Source organism: Salvelinus fontinalis, chromosome 42, assembly GCF_029448725.1.
Source record: "Salvelinus fontinalis isolate EN_2023a chromosome 42, ASM2944872v1, whole genome shotgun sequence".
NCBI lineage: Eukaryota > Metazoa > Chordata > Actinopteri > Salmoniformes > Salmonidae > Salvelinus > Salvelinus fontinalis.
Window position 1 is genome coordinate 23,385,225 of NC_074706.1, and position 20,600 is coordinate 23,405,824.

Sequence of the window (20,600 nt, forward strand, 5' to 3'; positions counted from 1 at the left end):
ATCATCAATGGGGCCGGTCAATAACTTCAAATTCCTCTGCGCACACATCTCAGAGAAGCTGAAATGGTCTAACCACACAGACACCGTAGTGAAGGCACAACAGCGACTCTTCAACCTCAGGATGCTGAAGAAATTCTGCCTGTCCCCGAGGGCCCTCAGTGTTCTCCAGGAGCACCATCGGGCTGCATCACAGCCTGGTACGGCAACTCCACCGCCGCGGACCGTAAGGCTCTTTAGAGGGTGACTTTATGCAAACTGGAAACCACATATCCTGAGACTGCATTTATTGTAGCTGGGGATTTTAACAAAGCAAATCTGAGGACAAGGCTGCCAAAATTCTATCAACATATTGACTGTCCCACTAAGACTCTCGACCATTGCTATTAATACTTCCGGGATGCTTACAAGGCCCTCCCCCGCCCTCCTTTCGGCAAATCTGACCACGGTTCCATTTTGCTCCTCCCGTCCTATATGCAAAGACTCAAACAGGATGTGCCCGTGCGTCGTACTATTCAACACTAGTCTGACCAATCGGAATCCATGCTTCAGGATTGTTTTGACCACGTGCACTGGGATTTGTTCCAGGTAGTGTGCGAAAATAATCTAGATGCATACACAGATACGGTGACTGAGTTCATAAGGAAGTGTATAGGATATGTAGTACCCACTGACTATTAAAACCTACCCTAACCAGAAACCGTGGATAGATGGTAGCATTCACCGCATTTAACATTGACAAGGCGACTTGTAATATGGCAGAATATAAACAGTGTAGTTATTCACTCCGCAAGGCAATCAAACAAGCCAAACGTCAGTATAGAGATGAAGCGGAGACGCAATTCAACGGCTCAGACATGAGACGTATGTGGCAGGGACTACAAAAGGAAAACCAGCCACGTCGCAGAGACGGACGTCTTGCTTCCGGACAGGCTAAACACGTTCTTCGCGCGCTTTGAGAATAACACAGTGCCACCAACGAGGCCCGCTACCAAGGACTGAGCGCTCTCCTTCTGCATGGCTGACGTGAGTAAAACATTTAAACGTGTTAACCCTCTCAAGGCTGCCAGTCCAGATGGCATCCCTAGCCGCGTCCTCAGAGCATGCGCAGACCAGCTGGCTGGTGTATTTACGGGCATATTCAATCTCTCCCTATCCGTCTGCTGTCCCCACATACTTCAAGATGGCCACCATTGTTCCAGTTCCAAAGAAAGCTAAGGTAACTGAACTAAATGACTATCGCCCCGTAGCACTCACCTCTGTAATCATGAAGTGCTTTGAGAGACTAGTCAAGGATCATATCACCTTTACCTTACCTGCAACCCAAGACTCACTTCAATTTGCTTACCGCCCCAATAGATCTACAGACGATGTAATCGCCATCACTCTGCACAAGAGGAATACCTATGTAAGAATACTGTTTATTGACTATAGCTCAGCATTCAACACCCTAGTACCCTCCAAGCTCATCATTAAGCTCAAGGCCCTGGGTCTGAACCCCGCCCTGTGCAACTGGGTCCTGGACTTCCTGACGGGCCGCCCCCCAGGTGGTAAAGGTAGGAAACATCACCTCCACTCTGCTGATCCTCAACACTGGGGCCCCACAAGGGTGCGAGCTCAGCCCCCCTCCTGTACTCCCTGTTCACCCATGACTGCGTGGCCAAGCACACCTCCAACTCAATCGTCAAGTTTGCAGACGACACAGCAGTAGCAGGCTTGATTACCAATGATGAGGAGACAGCCTACAGGGAGGAGGTGAGGGCTCTGGGAGTGTGGTGCCTGGAAAACAACCTCTCACTCAACGTCAACAAAACAAATTAGATTATTGTGGACTTCAGGAAACAGCAGAGGGTGCACCCCTCTATCTACATCAACAGGACCACAGTGGAGAAGGTGGAAAGCTTCAAGTTCCTTGGCGTACACATCACTGAAACTGAAATATGGACCACCCACACAGACAGCACAACAGAGCCTTTTCAACCTCAGGAGGCTAAAGAAATTTGGCTTGTCACCTAAAACCCTCACACATGTTTCTAGATGCACAATTGAAAGCATCCTGTCCGGCTGCATCACCCCCTGGTATGGCAACTGCACCGCCCGCAACCGCAAGGCTCTCCAGAGGGTGGTGCAGTCTGCCCAACGCATTTCCGGGTGCAAACTACCCGCCCTCTAGGACACCTACAGCACCCAATGTCACAGGAAGGCAATAAAGATCATCAAGGACATCAACCACCTGAGCCACTGCCTGTTCAGCCCCATCATCCAGAAGGCGAGATCAGTACAGGTCCATCAAAGCTGGGACCGAAAGACTGAAAAACAGCTTCTATCTTAAGGCCATCAGACTGTTACATTTCCATCACTAGCCGGCTTCCACAACCCTGCACCTTAGAGGCTGCTGCCCTATATACAGACTTGGAATCACTGGCAACTTTAATAATGGAACACTAGTCACTTTAATAATGTTTAAATACTGCTTTATTCATCTCATATGTATATACTGTATTTTAGTCAATGCCACTCCGACATTGCTCGATCTAATATTTATTTCTTAATTCCATTAATTTACTTTTAGATTCATGTGTATTGTTGTGAATCGTTTTTAGATACTACTGCACTGTTGAAACTAGGAACATAAGTATTTAGCTACACCCACAATAAGTGTATGTGACCAATACAATTAGAAGTTAGGGTTGGTAGAAAATTCTCTGTGCTACACCAAACAGTACCTAACCTGTAACTCCCAGAAATCTTTGGTTCAATCACATTATCTGGTTTAACAATTTGTAGCTATCTTCCAGTCAACCTTCTATAGCAGTCTGCCCACCCCACAACAGTCTTCCAAAGAAGTTTCTACTTACAATCATCCACTCTGCTCTGCTAGCAGTCGGTGCTTCCGGTTCTCGTTGCATGAGCGGTTCAATTCTTCCAATAATCACTATTGCGGCATTGCCTTATCAGTTGAATATTACAATCAAGGAATAGGCACGTATAACGCCTCATACTTAATGGTTGGCGTCATAGCTCAAAGGATGTGGTTAAATGAAATAGGTATGCATGCTGTTCTTTTCAAATACGCCATTGCTTATTAGGTTACACATCAAATCTCCTATTCATGATCACCATCTTTCAAGCTCAGAGCAGATTTGTTTATAAAGAACGGTGTGTTAGCAAGAACACAGTAGAAAATAATACAATTCCTTTATTCCATCTACATCACCTCAGTAAGGTAAATATTCAACTGTCCTTGTTCTAGCCCAGGTTTACTCTCTCTCTAAAAACAGTTTACACAAGCCTGTTTACAATGGGTTAATGAGGGGTATGTGGTTACTCTCTTACCCAAAGACACTTCACATAACTATAATATGTCACCAAAAGAATGGTTCCCTGACATCCCTTGTGTACATCTCAGGCCACACTGCTACAATTTTTCCCCATTGTGGACACTCCTATGTCTGATAAGGTTAGTCAGGAAGGAGAAGCTCTTGTAACATAGTTTGCACTTGAAGGGCTTCTCCTTGGTGTGAACGGTCTGGTGCATCTTCACATAGCTCGCTTTAGCAAAGCGCCTCCCACACGTTGGGCAGGTGTACGGCTTGTCGGCGTCAGTCCTAATGCTCGGCCTCCCAATGACACCAGAGGAGGTAGAAGCAGGAGCCAGCCTCAGGTGGTTAGTCTTTGAGCTCCCTTCTTGACCTCTAGCCATTGTTTGGGTGTTGTTAGGATTTTGTGCTGTGTTAGAGGCTAGGAAGCGCTTGTGCTGAACACCCATCCTGACTCTGTCTGTATTGCTAGGGTAACCATGAGGTAAATGAGGAGGGCTAGACCCAGTCCCAGACCTTCTATGAAGCCATTCACCAGGCATTAGACGAGATCCTGATGGAGAGGAAAGACTTCCTGTTAGACTCCCACCAGGGGGGTCTCTCACCACTCTCTGTGAAGGCTGAAGCCCAGGAAGACCTGCACTGTTCATCATGGATACTGTGGTGTTTGTATCATAGGAACAGGAAGGTCTATCTCTATCAGCCCCAGGCCCTGCTCCATCCCTGCTCTGAGACTGTGAAGAGAAGGGTCTGGGCTGCAGACTGGATCCCTGACTGGAGCCTCTGTCTCTCTGATGACCACCAGGACTGAGGTTGTTCAGTCCCCCTGTCCACTGGTTGTGTTCTGTGTGGTGGTGGAGTCTCTGTCCCTCGTAGTTGGGTCCTGGTTCCGACTCGGGAAGGAAGAGCGGCTCCTGATCCAGGTTTCTGATCCGGGGCCAGGCTTTGTGACTAGCCACCTCAGAAGTCCAGTCTCTCTCACCAGCAACATCAGATGTCAGCAGGCTCTCATGGACAGCAGACTGTAAACACAAATTGAACAGAAAAGCATATAGGTTTATTTAAGAACCCATTTGCTCTACACACAGAAACATGACATTATAAAATGGTAACCGCAGTTCAGCCCTAGCCTGACGACTCACACTAAATCCTTCCGCTGCTCTGTCGTTCGCAACATTCTTTCGTCTGAGACTGTCTCTCCCGCCGCATACAGACACCTCCCCGTACCCGCAGACCAAATATACACCTAGCCCAGGGCTCAGTCAGTCTGTTGTCATGGAGAGTAAGTTCAGATGTTGTTTTGTGTTCAACTATCTGTTTCTGGTTGTTTTTAACAGTGTTGTTCCGCAGCACCGAGTTAAGGACGCTGTCCCAGCCACTGACCTCCACTTTGTCTCCTCTGGTCCTGGCCTGCTCAGTGATGTTGTCCCGTAAGCCCTTGGCTCCACCGGATTGGGTCTGGGAATTCAAGATGGCTGTCCAGTCTCCTCTGTTAGCCTCCAGCCAATCACCTGCAGAAAGAGGTTACAAAAATGGCAGAGAACTCTACATATGGAGTGTTTTTGGAATATTACCTGGTCAGGTTCATACATTATAATGTGTGTTTTTGTATGTAAACATAAGTTGCATTGATTTCATTTAATGAATACGTTTAAAAAAATGCATAGCTGCAAGCAGCAATGACAAAGTGTGGAATGGCAGGAAACTAGCGTTAAAACTGTATAATGTTCTCTCCGCCCCATGGCAAAATGTGTAGAGTTGTAGGAAATTTGCTTTAAAGCAACACAATTTGTCTCTGCGGTCAAGAGGAGGTCCTCTAAAATGTTTGGTCGTAGATGGCGCCGTTGGCCACAGAAACGACCCACCCGCACTAACTTTCCACCGCTGCTGAAAAAAATACTTGGGGAAACGCTGCTTTATGTGCAATCAGTGAAAGCATTACCAAGTTTATATTTCAATATTGTCATGACATTGCCCTGTTGTATGAGGTTTATGACCCCTATAAATACTTTCCCCTCCACCCTACAGAATGGACTCTTGGAAAGCCCTTTGTTAACAGAGAGAATATGGTAACATCAAAAGGTTGGGGGAAGGTGCAATATTTCTGTAATCCAACCAGTTGAAAGTGTCTGTTGGTACTTAAAGAATATGATGTCAGATCAGTTGGTGTCTGGGACATTATATCTGATGATAGGACGACATAAATTGTATCTTGGAAAGGCTACACATTGTTGTGCAATTTGAAATGTTTAAGTGTAATTTTAGTGAGGTGTGAGGACTGGTGTCCATACGTTTAGACCAGCCAGAATACAGCACGAGCTGAGTATGGCAACTTGGTATGAACTTTGAACTCTTATTCACTAAAGACGTACGTGGCCTAGGAAAGGACAGATAATCCTATGAGAAGACAGGCTACTTCAACGTATCCGCTATACAACACTACGACCAGAAAGATTCTACAAAGGACAAGGGCGATCTCTGCTAGGCAAACCAGTCGTCCATCTTCGACCCATCTATCGAAGTGCAGCTCAGTGTAAATAAACTCAGCAAAAAAAGAAACGTCCTCTCACTGTCAACTGCGTTTATTTTCAGCAAATTTAATAACCCGAACCAGATTACAGGCACTGGTTACAGTAAGAAGCTTCCTCTTGAGCGGACAGCTTGATGAAAACCAGTCAATATTCAGGTCCCCAAGAAGGTAGACCTCTCTGTTTACATCACGTACACTATCAAGAGTTTCACACATATTATTTATATTATATACTGATGTTTGCACTTGATGGCCTATAGCAACACCCCAAAAGAAAAGGCTTTAGATGTGCCAAGTGAACCTGCAACCACAACACTTCAATAACACTTGACATAAGATCTTCTCTAAGCATTACAGGGATATGGCTTTGAATATATACAGCAACACCTCCTCCATGAGCATTTCTGTCTCTATAGATGTTATATCCTTGTATTGCTACTGCTGTATCTTTAAATGAATTTAAGTGAGTCCCAGAAATGGCTAATATATTATTGTTATCTGATGTTAGCAAGTTATTAATTTCATGAACCTTATTTCTAAGGTAACATATTCATTTGGGCTATTTACAGCCCTTTCCTGGGTAGCTTATCAGAGATAGACATAATACTGAAAAGAGCAAACAAAGCAAGAGAAGAAAATAATAAATTGGTGTGTCTGTGCTGCGGGGTTGAAGCTACGAACCCATAGGCTTGGCTCTCTCGTTCCCTCCAGGCTTCTAGGAGGGAGGGTGAACAATGTATTGCTACTGCTGAAATCACGCACAGAACGAGCAGTATGGCTGGTGGCATTGTTATGCTGAAGCGTCATGTCAGGATGAGCCTGCAGGAAGGGTACCACATGAGGGAGGAGGATGTCTTCCCTGTAACATTTAGTGTTGAGATTGTCTACAATGACAACAAGCTCAGTCCGATAATGCTGTGATACACCGCCCTAGACCATGACGGACCCTCTACCTCCAAATCGATCCCGCTCCAGAGTACAGGCCCCGGTGTGACGCTCATTCCTTTGACGATAAACGCGAATCCGACCATCACCCCTGGTGAGACAAAACCGCGACTCGTCAGTGAAGAGTACTTTTTTCCAGTCCTGTCTGGTCCAGTGACGGTGGGTTTGTGCCCATAGACGACGTTGTTGCACAGGCCTACAAGCCCTCAGTCCAGCCTCTCTCAGCCTATTGTGGACAGTCTGAGCACTGATGGAGGGATTGTGCGTTCCTGGTGTAACTCAGGCAGTTGTTGTTGCCATCCTGTACCTGTCCCGCAGGTGTGATATTCGGATGTACCGATCCTGTACAGATGTTGTTACACGTGGTCTGCCACTGCGAGGACGGTCAGCTGTCCGCCTGTCTCCCTGTAGCACTGTCTTAGGCGTCTCACAGTACGGACATTGCAATTTATTGCCCTGGCCACATCTGCAGTCCTCATGCCTCTTTGCAGCATGCCTAAGACATGTTCACGCAGATGAGCAGGGACCGTGGGCATCGTTCTTTTGGTGTTTTCAGAGTCAGTAGAAAGGCCTCTTTAGTGTCCTAAGTTTTCATAACTGTGACCTTAATTGCCTACCGTCTGTAAGCTGTTAGTGTCTTAATGACCGTTCCACAGGTGCATGTTCATTAATTGTTTATGGTTCATTAAACAAGCATGGGAAAGTGTTTACACCCTTTACAATGAAGATCTGTGAAGTTATTTGGATTTTTACGAATTATCTTTGAAAGACAGGATCCTGAAAAAGGGACGTTAATTTTTTTGCTGAGTTTATATATCTTGTATTTTCCTTTTCCGAATGGGCGGTTATTAGAATGCATAAGATTCTGTATTGACGGGAGCGGGAAATATGCAAATTTTTCTAACAAAACATATGCTATACAATAGATATGTTATCAGACTGTCATCTGATGAAGTTGTTTCTTGGTTAGTGGCTATTTACATCTTTATTTGGTCGAATTTGTGATAGCTACTGATGGAGTAAAAAACTGTTATAGTAAAAGAAGTGGTGTCTTTTGCTAACGTGGTTAGCTAATAGATTTCCATATTTTGTCTTCCCTGTAAAACATTAAAAAAATCGGACATGTTGGCTGGATTCACGAGATGTGTACCTTTCATATGCTGTATTGGACTTCTTAATGTGTGAAAGTTAAATATTTAAAAAAAATATCTTTTGAATTTCGCGCCCTGCACTTTGAGCTGGCTGTTGTCATAAGTGTACCGACGTCGGGCTTGCACGCCAAACAGGTTAAAGGGGTACACTCACATATGGAATATTAGGAGTTTCTGAGTTTTAATTCAAAACGTGAATCCTTTAGATGAAGGGTTCTTTAATATGTCTAATATAGTATGGAAAACGACTATAAAAGGGTGGTATGATTCTTGACCTCTATCATGGCTTTCTCTTGTGGTCTGATCAGCCTCATGGGAGGGCCATTTGGAGGGAGATTTAGAGGTCATTTGTGATACTGATATTAAGGTAAATTGAGTAATTGATAATTATGAATGAGTTTATAGTTCTTTTACATAGTGGTAATTTGAACCAATGAGAAGAAAGAAGTGGCATAGCCTTGGATTAATGGTAGACTTATATTTAGTATTTAGAACATAATCCAGGCCAACAGGACAGGGATAAATTACATTTGTGTTGAGTCCGAATTATGGGGAACACAGAGATAACCTTAATCAACCTATGTAATTACTTTGGAAATGGCCATCATAGACAGGTAATTTTTCCAAAATCTATGAGTTCAGACAGTAAGACACTTAGTCAAGATTTGGCAACCACCAATATAATTGACAGACAGATAGGAGGAAGGAGGAGCCCTCCCCGCACTGCTAAAACCTTGAAGGTTTGGGAGCAGAGAGGAGAAGGTGGGGAAGGGGGGCCAGGAAATCATCAAGATAAGGAGGAACACAGACTGGGTCACGGTTACTGAGGGGAGACAAAGAGAGAATGAAAACTTAGTTGGTTTCAGGAACTAGGGGGCAGGACAGATAACTTTTAAAGTAGATAAGACACCTGACAGAGAATTGATACAGGATAGACATGAACGGACGCCCAAGGGAGTATCGGACAGGTGGAGAATGAAAGGGGCGATCCTAAGTGATAAGGTCAAAACATGAGGATAACTTTACTAATCTTACCTAAGTCATTGTTTAGAAGGTGCGGCAAGGTTGTTACCTGGGCATCTAGGCTAGAGGTCGACCGATTAATCGGAATGGCCGATTTAATTAGGGCCGATTTCAAGTTTTTATAACCGATTTGGCCGATTTTTTTTTTTTTACACCTTTATTTAAACTTTATTTAACTAGGCAAGTCAGTTAAAAACACATTCTTATTTTCAATGACGGCCTAGGAACGGTGGGTTAACTGCCTCGTTCAGGGGCAGAACGAAAGTTTTTTTACCTTGTCAGCTCGGGGGATTCAATCTTGCAACCCTACAGTTAACTAGTCCAACGCTCTAACCACCTGATTACATTGCACTCCACGAGGGGCCTGCCTGTTATGCGAATGCAGTAGAAGCCAAGGTAAGTTGCTAGCTAGCATTAAACTTATCTTATAAAAAACAATCAATCAATCAATCAATCATAATCACTACTTAACTGCACATGGTTGAAGATATTACTAGTTTATCTAGGGTGTCATGCGTTGCATATAATCGATGCGTATTGTTGCTCCAATGTGTACCTAACCATAAACATCAATGCCTTTCTTAAAATCAGAAGTATATATTTTTAAACCTGCATATTTAGCTAAAAGTAATCCAGGTTAGCAGGCAATATTAACCAGGTGAAATTGTGTCACTTCTCTTGCGTTCATTGCACGCAGAGTCAGTGTATATGCAACAGTTTGGGCCGCCTAATTTGCCAGAATTTTACGGAATTATGACATTACATTGAAGGTTGTGCAATGTAACAGGAATATTTAGACTTATGGATGCAACCCGTTAGATAAAATACGGAACGGTTCCGTATTTCACTGAAAGAATAAACGTTTTGTTTTCGAGATGATAGTTTCCGGATTCGACCATATTAATGACCTAAGGCTCGTATTTCTGTCTGTTATTATGTTATAATTAAGTCTATGATTTGATAGAGCAGTCTGACTGAGCGGTGGTAGGTAGCAGCAGGCTCGTAAGCATTAATTCAAACAGCACTTTCCTGCGTTTTGCCAGAAGCTCTTCGCTGTGCTTCAAGCCTATCAACTCCCGAGATTAGGCTGGTGTAACCGATGTGAAATGGCTAGCTAGTTAGCGGGGTGCGCGCTAATAGCGGTTCAAACATCACTCGCTCTGAGACTTGGAGTAGTTATTCCCCTTGCTCTGCATGGGTAACGCTGCTTCGAGGGTGGCTGTTGTCGATGTGTTCCTGGTTCGAGCCCAGGTAGGAGCAAGGAGAGGGATGGAAGCTATACTGTTACACTGGCAATACTAAAGTGCCTATAAGAACATCCAATAGTCAAAGGTTAATGAAATACAAATGGTATAGAGAGAAATAGTCCAATAATTCCTAGAATAACTACAACCTAAAACTTCTTACCTGGGAATATTGAAGACTCATGTTAAAAGGAACCACCAGCTTTCATATGTTCTCATGTTCTGAGCAAGGAACTTAAACGTTAACTTTCTTACATGGCACATATTGCACTTTTACTTTCTTCTCCAACACTTTGTTTTTGCATTATTTAAACCAAAATGAACATGTTTCATTATTTATTTGAGGCTAAATTGATTTTATTGATGTATTATATTAAGTTAAAATAAGTGTTCATTCAGTATTGTTGTAATTGTCATTATTACAAACAAATAAAAATCGGCCAATTAATCGGTATCGGCTTTTTTTGGTCCTCCAATAATCGGTATCGGCGTTGAAAAATCATAATCGGTCGACCTCTAATGTAGGCTATATGTATTTCTCCCTTACCTTGCTCCCCCATCTTTAGTCCACTCAGTAGATCAATGCTCTCTGGTCCGTCTTCTATTGTCTCCTCTTTGACTATCAGCAGATCAGGCTTCCCATCCTCCATATCTACTGACTGTAAGAGATACAGAGTGAGAGGATGTTGAATCAAGACATCTGCTATGGAGCTTCTTGTGATTGGGCAAAGAGGGATTGCTATGAGTTATGTAAATATGTTAGTTGATTTGATTACATTACTTGACACTCTTTAATGGTTTGATCATTCAAAAGGCATGTTCCCACACTTAAGATAAAATGAATCAAGACCTGGGTCAGTATCCACAGAGTCTCAGAGTGCTGTTCTAGGATCAGTTTAGCCTTTTAGATCATAATGAATAAGTTGATATCCTAGATCAGCATACCTACTCTTGAGAGGCTTTTTGGATATGGGCCCTGACCTAATACCATTCAGACAGTAGTTTACAGTGGGCTCACCTCAGTGAGACTGTGTGTGGTCCTGTGCTGCTCAGCTGGTTCCTCTGTGGGTTCAGGAGGAGGTGTAGTCTGGTTGTCCTCTATGACCATGGTCCCCTCAGGGTTCCCCAGACCCTCCTCACACCCCTCCTCCTTCACCAGCAGCACCTCTGGACCCTCCTCCTAGAAGAGCCAGGTGACAGAGATTACACAGACATACACTCCCTGAGGTACGTACACACAGATAATAAACACTTTCAGCATGGTGTGTTCACCCATCCTAGACTGTATTTACAGAATGATGTCATCATTGTTAATCCCATCACAGTGGACATAAATATGATGTTGTGGGTAAATCAGTGTTATGGGAAAATCTTTGGTAGACTACGCCCTCAAACCCTGGCGGGCAGCCAGTCTTGGAGATGGACAACTCCCAATTTCAAAGCCACAACTCCTAAACGACTGACCAGGGGGATAAAGGTGTCCCATCTCGCAAACGGCTGGAAAGGCAGATGAAGGCTGCAACTGATAAAATGCATGCACACTCACTACAGTAAGTCGCTCTGGATAAGAGCGTCTGTTAAAATGTAAACATGAATCAGCAAAAGCCAAACCTGACTAAATTATTTTTATGTGTACAGTAAGTGTTTGTTAGGTATGTGTAGATATATTTAGTAAGTGTATATTGGTTATAAAGTGCTGTTGGGTGTATGCAGAATAGGGTGAGATGTACAATGAGTATAAAAACCTTAACACCTGCTTTTCCCATGACAGACTGACCAGGTGAAAGCTATGATCCCTTATTGATGTCACCTTTGAATCCACTTCAATCTGTGTAGATGAAGGTAGGAGACAGTTTAGCATACAGGCGAACGGGGGGCAGCTGAAGCATTTGTTACAGAACATGCAGAGGAACCGCGTCTCTTAACTATTGACTGATGTTTTCCCCCTCCCCGAGCGTAGGGTCTAGTCCTGTCGTTTGAGTTCAATACCTGATTGAAAAGTATGTGGCCCTGTGAATTGGAAGGTCCCATCGATGTGGACACTGGGTCGCGATCCCTGTACTCGTGTTAAGGGGGACATTTGGATTTGTCTCTAAGCTTTCCCTATAATCTAAGAAATCTCTGCCTTGTGAGTGTCCTTCTCCTAAGTGATTCTCGTCTACATTCCATGTCAGAGGAGCGTCGCCCTCCACTTTCACAGTGACTTCATCTATGACTAGAACCTCCCCTTTCTTATCTAGGCACCCTTCAGAGTAAACACTACTACGGTAGGCGTTCCATTACCCTCTAGACAGATCAGTCTGTGTCTCTAAGCCCAAGGGCATGATGCCAGGGTCCATCTCTGTAGTGTAAGAAGACAGATCATTGCCAGTCTCTAATGCATCACCTGAATCCCGAAGGGAATGAACAGTCCTCGGGCTTGGGTTACCGTAAGGTAAATACTCTGAGCCAGGAGCAGGAGGACAGCCCAGTCTCCCCAGCCCCAGTCTCTCTGGATCTGACCTGTGGTCAGATCCTGTGTGTAAAAGCCTGTGTGTTACAGTTAAAGTCTTGGTGTCTGTCTCTGACTTGAAGACGGCGTTCAGCGTTCTACTGACCTCCGTGATGCTGCGGGAGGTCCTGAGCTGGGGCGTGGCGGCACGGTCCTCCGTGGCTACAGGGAGCGCTCCAGTCTGGATGTCTCTATGTCGTGGGTCCTTCCCTTCAGTCCCCTCCTGATTGACCCCAGGACCTGCAGCCTCTGCATCTGCAGACTGACACAAAAAGAGAGGTTATTATCGATACATAATAGGTTTGCATAACAATGTCGTAGGGAAGTCTGGGGGTGGCAGGTAGCTTAGTGGTTAAGAGTGTTGGGCTAGTAACCAAAAGGTTGCTGGTTCGAATCCCCGAGCCAACATCAACAGCATCCTCCCGGATACACTAGACCCACTCCAATTAGCATACCGCCCCAACAAATCTAGAGATGAAACAATCACACTCCACACTGCCCTTTCCCACCTGGACAAAAGGAACACCTATGTGAGAATGTTACTCCTTGACTACAGCTCAGCGTTCAACACCATAGTGCTCACGAAGCTCCTCACGAAGCTAAGGACCCTGGGACTAAATACCTCCCTCTGCAACTTGATCCTGAACTTCCTGACGGGTCAACCCCAGGTGGTAAGGGTAGGCAACAACATATCTGCCATGCTGATCCTCAAGACTGGGGCCCGTCGGGGGTGTGTACCTAGTCCCCTCCTGTTCTCCCTGTTCACCCACGACTGCGTGGCCAAACACGACTCCAACACCATCATTAAGTTTGCTGACGACACAACAGTGGTAGGCCTGATCATCGACAACGATGAGACAGCCTATAGGGAGGAGGTCAGAGAACTGGCAGTGTTGTGCCAGGACAACAACCTCTCCCTCAATGTGAGCAAGACAAAGGAGCTGATCGTGGACTACAGGAAAAGGCGGGCCGAACAGGCCCCCATTAACATCGACGGGGCAGTAGTGGTGCGGGTTGAGAGTTTCAAGTTCCTTGGTGTCCACATCACCAACAAACTATCATGGTCCAAGTACAGCAAGACCGTCGTGAAGAGGGCACGACAACACATTTTCCCACTCGGGAGACTGAAAAGATTTGGCATGGCAACGGTCTATGACTTGGGCTTTCCTCTGACACAGCGTATTATATAGGTCCTGGATGGCAGGAAGCTTGGCTGTGATGTACTGGATCACCCAGACCCTCAAAAAGTTATATAGCTGCACCATCGAGAACATCCTGACCAGTTGCATCACCTCCCTGGTATGGCAACTGACCGTAAGGCGCCACAGAGGGTAGTGCGTACGGCCCAGTACATCACAGCCAAGCTTCCTGCCATCCAGGACCTATATAATAGGCGGTGTCAGAGGAAAGCCCAAGTCATAGACCGTTTTCTCTGCTAAGCAGTACCGGAGTGCCAAGTCTAGGACCAAAAGGCTCCTTAACCTCTTTGGGCTAGGGGGCAGTATTTTGACGTCTGGATGAAAAGCGTGCCCAAAGTAAACTGCCTGTCACTCAGGCCCTGAAGCTAGGATATGCATATAATTGGTAGATGTGGATAGAAAACACTCTAAAGTTTCTAAAACTGTATGTGAGTATAACAGAACTGATATGGCAGGCAAAACCCCGAGGACAAAGCACCCCCCCCCCCCCCCCCCTCCCTCCCCCCTCAAAAAAATCATCCTACCACTGATTTGGACGAGTCCGCGTTCTTTTTGTTTTTGCCTAGTTGAAATATGGGTTTCATGTTTTTGTATGCGTGGGCGCTGTCAAATAATCGCATGGTGAGCTTTCGCCGTAAAGCCTTTTTGAAATCTGACACCGCGGCTGGATTACCAAGAAGTTAAGCTTTATTTTGATGTATTACACTTGTATTTATATGAATGTTAAATATTTATATTTCTGTAGTTTGAATTTGGCACTCTGCAATTTCATCGGATTTTGTCAAATCGATCCCGCTAAAAGGACTGCTGAACAATTAATCAAATGGCCACCAGACTATTTACATTGACCCATCCCATTTGTTTTGTACACGCTGCTACTCGCTGTTTAATATTCATGCATAGTCACTTCACCCCTACCTATATGTACAAATTACCTCAACTAACCTGTATATAGCCTCATTATTGTTGTGTGTTCATTTTTATTATTTTTTACTTTAGTTGGTAAATATTTTCTTAACTCTTCTTGAACTGCACTGTTGGTTAAGGGCTTGTAAGTAAGCATTTCACAGTAAGGTCTACACTTGTTGTATTCGGCGCATAAAATAAATAAAGTGACAAATAAAGTTTGATTTGAAGTCGCTCTGGATAAGTGTCTGCTAAATGACTAAAATGTAAGTGTCACAAGCTCCCCTATGGCAGATAAATAAGGATGCACATGTAAGCATATGAATAGCTGAGGGGAGTGTTTCTGAAATAAAACGGGACACATTTAAATGTATTGTCATTTTTTATGTTACACTATGACACTAACCTCTATCACGATAACGTGCTGGGTTGAGGTTCCACTCCCCTCATCAACAGTGATTGGTTGGTCATCTATCCACGCGTTGTGTCCCGCTGGTTTCACAAAGCTCCTGTGGCCTCCAGTGAGATGTCCTTCACCTGAGAGAGTAATAGGGGGAAAAGGAGTGGTTAAGTTATGTACTGCCAATGCTCAATACTATATTGTACACTTGACAAGGATGTAAGGTAGCACTTGTCATAACTTCTTTATATGCTATTTATTGATTGATTATGTTCCATGCATCACATGCTTTTAATTGAGTATGACAATAGGAAATTCAGTAAATCAAGAATCTGGTTAGAATATGAGTCTTTGTGGAAGAAGAATTTGTTTTCAATTGACCTAACGTTACCTGGTAAAATAAAGGTAAAAGAAATAATACGAGTGCAAGATAGCAAAGTAATCAAGGGAATTATTGCACACTAGTCAAACTCTGAACAAGATACAATTCTGGATAACACATTTGAACAAATGCGCCAAGACCCTCAGCCTTCTGCAAAATGTACCTCTTGCCATTCCTCTGTATCGGTCTAGGATCTTGACACTACTGGGACGACTGGCAACGACACGCTCTCGTATTGTCCTCTCTGCGCGCTCCCGTGCCACCTTCAGTTCCAGTAGCTGTAGTTTCCTGCGCAATCCCCTGTTTTCTTTCTGGCTTTGAGTTACTTCCAAACGAAACACTGCATAGTCTTCATCTACTAGTTTACAGATCTCTGCCACGGCTGCATTCGCTAGCACCTCCATAATGGAGGCTATTTGAGTGTGAAAAACCATACAGTCAGCCATTGTTAGCAGCTAGCTAGCGTTACCTAGATAACATAGATATATCAACCAAGTCCTGTCTCTAACGCGAATTACAGACTGCCTGCGGTAATTATGTGATGCTGTGAAGTAAAATTCGACATATTTTGAGTTCCAGTGTGTTAATAAACGTCTAAATACAACAATAAAAACGCTAAAGTGGTAATTGTTCTTGGTCACTGTTCGCATCCGTTTACTTCTTCGGTGGTATTTTTGGGCAGTTGGCATCCTATGTTGTTAGTGCATTACCGCCACCTACTACTGTGCTGGAGTGGAGTGTGGGCCAGAGACCGGGAGGAACTAAATATTGCCTGCCTGCCCCGTTTATCTCAGAAAATAAAACAAAAAAACGGATACTGTATATGTTCATATTCTACTCAATGGACTCATTACACTTAATTCCTGTATCCCATTCTTTCTCATACAGATTCTCAAATATCTCTCTCCCTCTTATACTTCCCGCACTATATCAACAGATTTCCTACTGTTTCTATTTCCTGGCAATAATTCAGCCGGTTGTGTCCCAACCTATGTCTAGTTAAGGTGGCCTCCTATCATCTTTCTCATGCTGCACTCCTCCCGCCCCCAACTTTTTGAGAGCATCTTGACTGGCTGCACACGGCTTGGTACGGCAACTGCAAGGCACCCGACCGCAAGGTACTACAGAGGGTGGTGAGTACAGCCCAGTACATCACTGGGGCCAAGCTCCCTGCCATCCAGGAGCTCTATACCAGGCAGTGTCAGAGGAAGGCCCAAAAAAGGTTCAGACTCCAGTCACCCAAGATAGACTTCTCTCTGCTACTGCACGGCAAGCAGTACTACCAGTGCACCAAGTCTGGGACCAACAAGCTTATAACCCTAAGCCATAAGACTGATAAATAGCTAATCAAATGGCTACCCTTACTACCCGCATTGACCCTTTTTTGTATTAATTCTCTTGCACTGACTCAGTACTTGTACTCCCCGTATATAACCATGTTATTTTTACTCTATTTTTACTCTCTCTAGAGTACACACCTACTCTGTCCGGCTTCATATTCTGAGTCCTTGCGCCTGTATGACATCTAATCTTTCCATTGATATCCTGGCTGCTGAACCATACGTACACTGCCAAAGTCTTATCAGTGAGGAACACCCAGTCCTCCACTCCATCCCCATCAGACAGCGCATCACATTCAGAACCTATAGAATTTTCCCACCACTCTCTCAATGTGTTCTGCCCAGGTCAACCTAGTGTCAAAGTACATCCCTAGGAACCTGAAGGCCCCCCAGTCTCTCCACATTTCTCCCATACAACCTCAGGCGTACCTCATCTCCCACCTTCCTCATGGTAAAGAACACTGTCTGACTTCTCTACAGAGAATCTGAATCCCTACTTTAATGACCACCTCATCGACTGCTTCCTGTACATCCTGACTGTGTATGGTACATTTCTTCCAATAGGCCCCATCATCTGCAAATAAAGACCTTCCAATATCCGGCTGTACCTGAGAGTAAACATAATTGATATTGATTGAGAACAAAAGATGACAAATCACTAGGGACACACAACAAATCGGTAAGCATATCAGAATCGGACGATATTAACTAAAAATGCCAACATCTGCATCAGCTACAACCGTCTCCCTGTTCACCTGGGCCTTCCTGACCTCTGCTTCTAAGCAGAGCACTGGGTCCATAGTTCCCCTTCCTGAACCCACTCTGATGTGGCGATATTAACCCCCTGTTCTCCAGGAAGTATGTCTCTCCAACTGTATGTAAGATTATGAAGTCGGAAGTTTACATAAAAACAAATTTTTCAACCACTCCACAAATTTCATGTTTGCAAACTATAGTTTTGTCAAGACGGTTAGGACATCAACTTTGTGCATGACTCAAGTAATTTTCCCAACAATTGTTTACACAGATTATTTGACTGTATCACAATTCCAGTGGGTCAGAAGTTTACATACACTAAGTGGACTGTGCTTTTAAACAGCTTGGAAAATTCCAGAAAATTATGTCATGGCTTTAGAAACTTCTGATAGGCTAATTGACATTATTTGAGTCAATTGGAGGTGTACCTGTGGATGTATTTTAAGGCCTACCTTCAAACTCAGTGTCTCTTTGCTTGACATCATGGGAAAATCAAAAGAAATCAGCCAAGACCTCGGAAAAAAATTGTAGACCTCCACAGGTCTGGTTCACCCTTGGAAGCAATTTCCAAACGCCTGAAGGTACCTCGTTCATCTGTACAAATAATAGTATGCAAATATAAACACCATGGGACCACGCAGCCGTCATACTGCTCAGGAAGGAGACGCATTCTGTCTCCTAGAGATGAACATACTTTGGAGCAAAAAGTGCAAATCAATCCCAGAACGACACCAAAGGACCTTGTGAAGATGCTGGAGGAAACAGGTACAAAAGTATCTAAATATATCCACAGTAAAATGAGTCCTATATCGACATAACCTGAAAGGCCGCTCAGCAAGGGAGAAGCCACTGCTCCAAAACCGCCATAAAAAAGCCAGACTACGGTTTGCAACTGCACATGGGGACAAAGATCGTACTTTTTGGAGAAATGTTCTCTGGTCTGATGAAACAAAAATAGAACTGAATAGAAGCAGGGGGGTGGCAGCATCATGTTGTGGCGGTGCTTTGCTGCAGGAGGGTCTGGTGCTCTTCACAAAATAGATGGCATCATGAACAAGGAAAATTATGTGGATATACTGAAGCAACATCTCATCAGTCAGGAGGATAAAGCTTGGTCGCAAATGGGTCTTCCAAATGGACAATGACCCCAAGCATACTTCCAAAGTTGTGGCAAAATGGCTTAAGGACAACAAAGTCAAGGTATTGGAGTGGCCATCACAAAGCCATGACCTCAATCCAATACATTATCCAGCGCCTCATTGCTGACATGGGCCAATATGACATAGCAAACCCCATCTTTCCCAGGTGAAGTTAACACAGTCTTGCCTATTGCTGTCTTCACCTCTGCCATGGTAAATGGTGCATTCAATGCATCATTTACATCCTCCCTCATATTCAGCATTCTCGTTCTCTCTCCCCCGTCTGGTCATCCTCTGACAGGTTAGCTGAGCTCACTTCTTTAAAAAATACAGTATTCACACCTCTTGACTCTTTCCACATTTTGTTGTGTTACAGCTTGAATGTAAAATTGATTAAATTTAGATTTGTTGTTTCGGCAAGCCTAAATAAGTTCAGCAGTAAAAATGTGCTTAGCAAGTCACATAAGTTGCATAGACTCACTCTGTATGCAATAATAGGGTTTAACATGATTTGTGAGTATGATGAAGTTATTGATTACACTTTAGATGGTGTATCAATACACCCAGTTACTACAAAGATAAGGTTAGGCGTACTTCCTAACTCAGTTGCCGGAGAGGAAGGAAACAGCTCAGGGATTTCACCATGAGGCCCATGGTGACTTTAAAACAGTTAGAGTTTAATGGCTATGATAGGAGAAAACTGAGGACGGATCAACAACATTGTAGTTAGTCCACAATACTGACCTAATTGCAGAGTGAAAAGGAGGAAGCCTGTACAGAATAGAAATATTCCAAAACATGCATCCTGTTTGCAACACGGCACTGAAGTCATACTGCAAAAAATGTGGCAAAGCAATTAACCTTTTGTCCTGAATACAAAGTGTTATGTTTGGGGCAAATCCAATACAACACATTACTGAGTACCACTCTCCCGATATTCAAGCATAGTGGTAGCTGCATCATTTTATGGGTATGCTTGTAATCAGGAGTTTTTCAGGATAAAAAATAGAATGGAGCTAAGCACAGGCAAAATCCTAGAGGAAAACATGGTTAAGTCTGCTTTCCACCAGACACTGGGAAATTAATTCACCTTCCAGCAGAACAATAACCTAAAACACAAGGACAAATCTACACTGGCGTTGCTTACCAAGAAAACAGTGAATGTTCCTGAGTGGCCGAGTTACAGTTTTGACTGTCGCCTCTGGTCCTAGCCTGCTCGGTGGTGTCGTCCCCTGGGACCTTGGCTGCACCCGTCTGGGTCTTGGAATGCAAGATGGCCACCCAGTCTACTCTGTTACCCTCCAGCCAACCACCTATAGGAAGAGGTTAGAAAATAAACTTTACAAACATGGCAGAGAACTCTACATAAGGAGTTTTTTTTTGTCAACTACCTGGTCAAGTTCATACATTGTTTTTTTATGCAAACATAAATTGTATTGATTTCATTTTATGAGGGTGCACCACTATTCCCATTGAAGTATATCTATTATGTTCTGTATACGTATGTCTCTCTTACCTTGCTTCCCCATCTTTAGTCCACTCAGCAGATCAATGCTCTCTGGTCCGTCCTCTATTGTCTCCTCTTTGACCAGCAGCAGATCAGGCTTCCCATCCTCCATATCTACTGACTGTAAGAGATACAGAGTGAGAGGATGTTGAATCAAGAAATCTGATATGAGCACCCTGCTATGGAGCATCCTCTCAATGGACAATGAAGGACCACTAAGAGTACTATGCAAACATGTTTGTGGACTTTATTACTTCACACTGTTTTTTT

At 44.0% G+C, this 20,600-nt stretch overlaps 2 protein-coding genes across 4 annotated transcripts in view; both read right to left on the reverse strand.

Annotated features, from left to right (window-relative positions):
• Nucleotides 1–3,178: 3,178 nt before the first annotated feature.
• On the reverse strand, nt 3,179–19,928 carry LOC129841184 (uncharacterized). 3 transcript variants are annotated; one of them, XR_008757287.1, is made up of 9 exons: nt 15,752–19,389; nt 15,213–15,343; nt 12,808–12,963; nt 11,988–12,038; nt 11,229–11,390; nt 10,758–10,869; nt 4,701–4,828; nt 4,460–4,584; nt 4,250–4,339 (listed from the first exon to the last, which is right to left on the reverse strand). XR_008757287.1 is itself a non-coding variant. In XM_055909333.1 (8 exons), exons 1-8 carry the CDS (start codon nt 16,032–16,034, stop codon nt 3,416–3,418), a joined length of 1,947 nt encoding a protein of 648 aa, XP_055765308.1. In that variant the 5' UTR covers nt 16,035–19,928; the 3' UTR covers nt 3,179–3,415. The 3 variants fall into 3 exon arrangements, 2 of the variants coding, with proteins under 2 accessions (XP_055765308.1, XP_055765309.1); XM_055909333.1 differs by lacking the exon at nt 4,460–4,584 and having other exon boundaries at nt 3,179–4,339; nt 15,752–19,928; XM_055909334.1 differs by lacking the exons at nt 4,460–4,584; nt 11,988–12,038 and having other exon boundaries at nt 3,179–4,339; nt 15,752–19,927.
• The window catches only part of LOC129841198 (zinc finger protein 79-like), a 70,210-nt gene continuing 69,089 nt past the window's right edge, over nt 19,480–20,600 (reverse strand). The window contains exons 5-6 of the mRNA XM_055909360.1: nt 20,340–20,451; nt 19,480–20,136 (exon numbers count right to left, since the gene is read on the reverse strand). Of these exons, the coding sequence (XP_055765335.1) occupies nt 19,967–20,136; nt 20,340–20,451 (282 nt within the window). The 3' untranslated portion in view covers nt 19,480–19,966. The remainder of the gene's footprint in view (nt 20,137–20,339; nt 20,452–20,600) is intronic.

Bases quoted from the DNA above. Each gene is read 5' to 3' on its own strand.
- LOC129841184 (XM_055909333.1), bottom strand. From the start codon at position 16,034: ATGGCTGACTGTATGGTTTTTCACACTCAAATAGCCTCCATTATGGAG. The intron at 12,039-12,807 runs GTCAGTAGAACG...TCATCTACACAG, and splicing joins CCTCCCGCAGCATCACGGAG to ATTGAAGTGGATTCAAAGGT. The intron at 11,391-11,987 runs GTCAGTCTGTCA...TGGCTCTTCTAG, and splicing joins GGGATCATAGCTTTCACCTG to GAGGAGGGTCCAGAGGTGCT.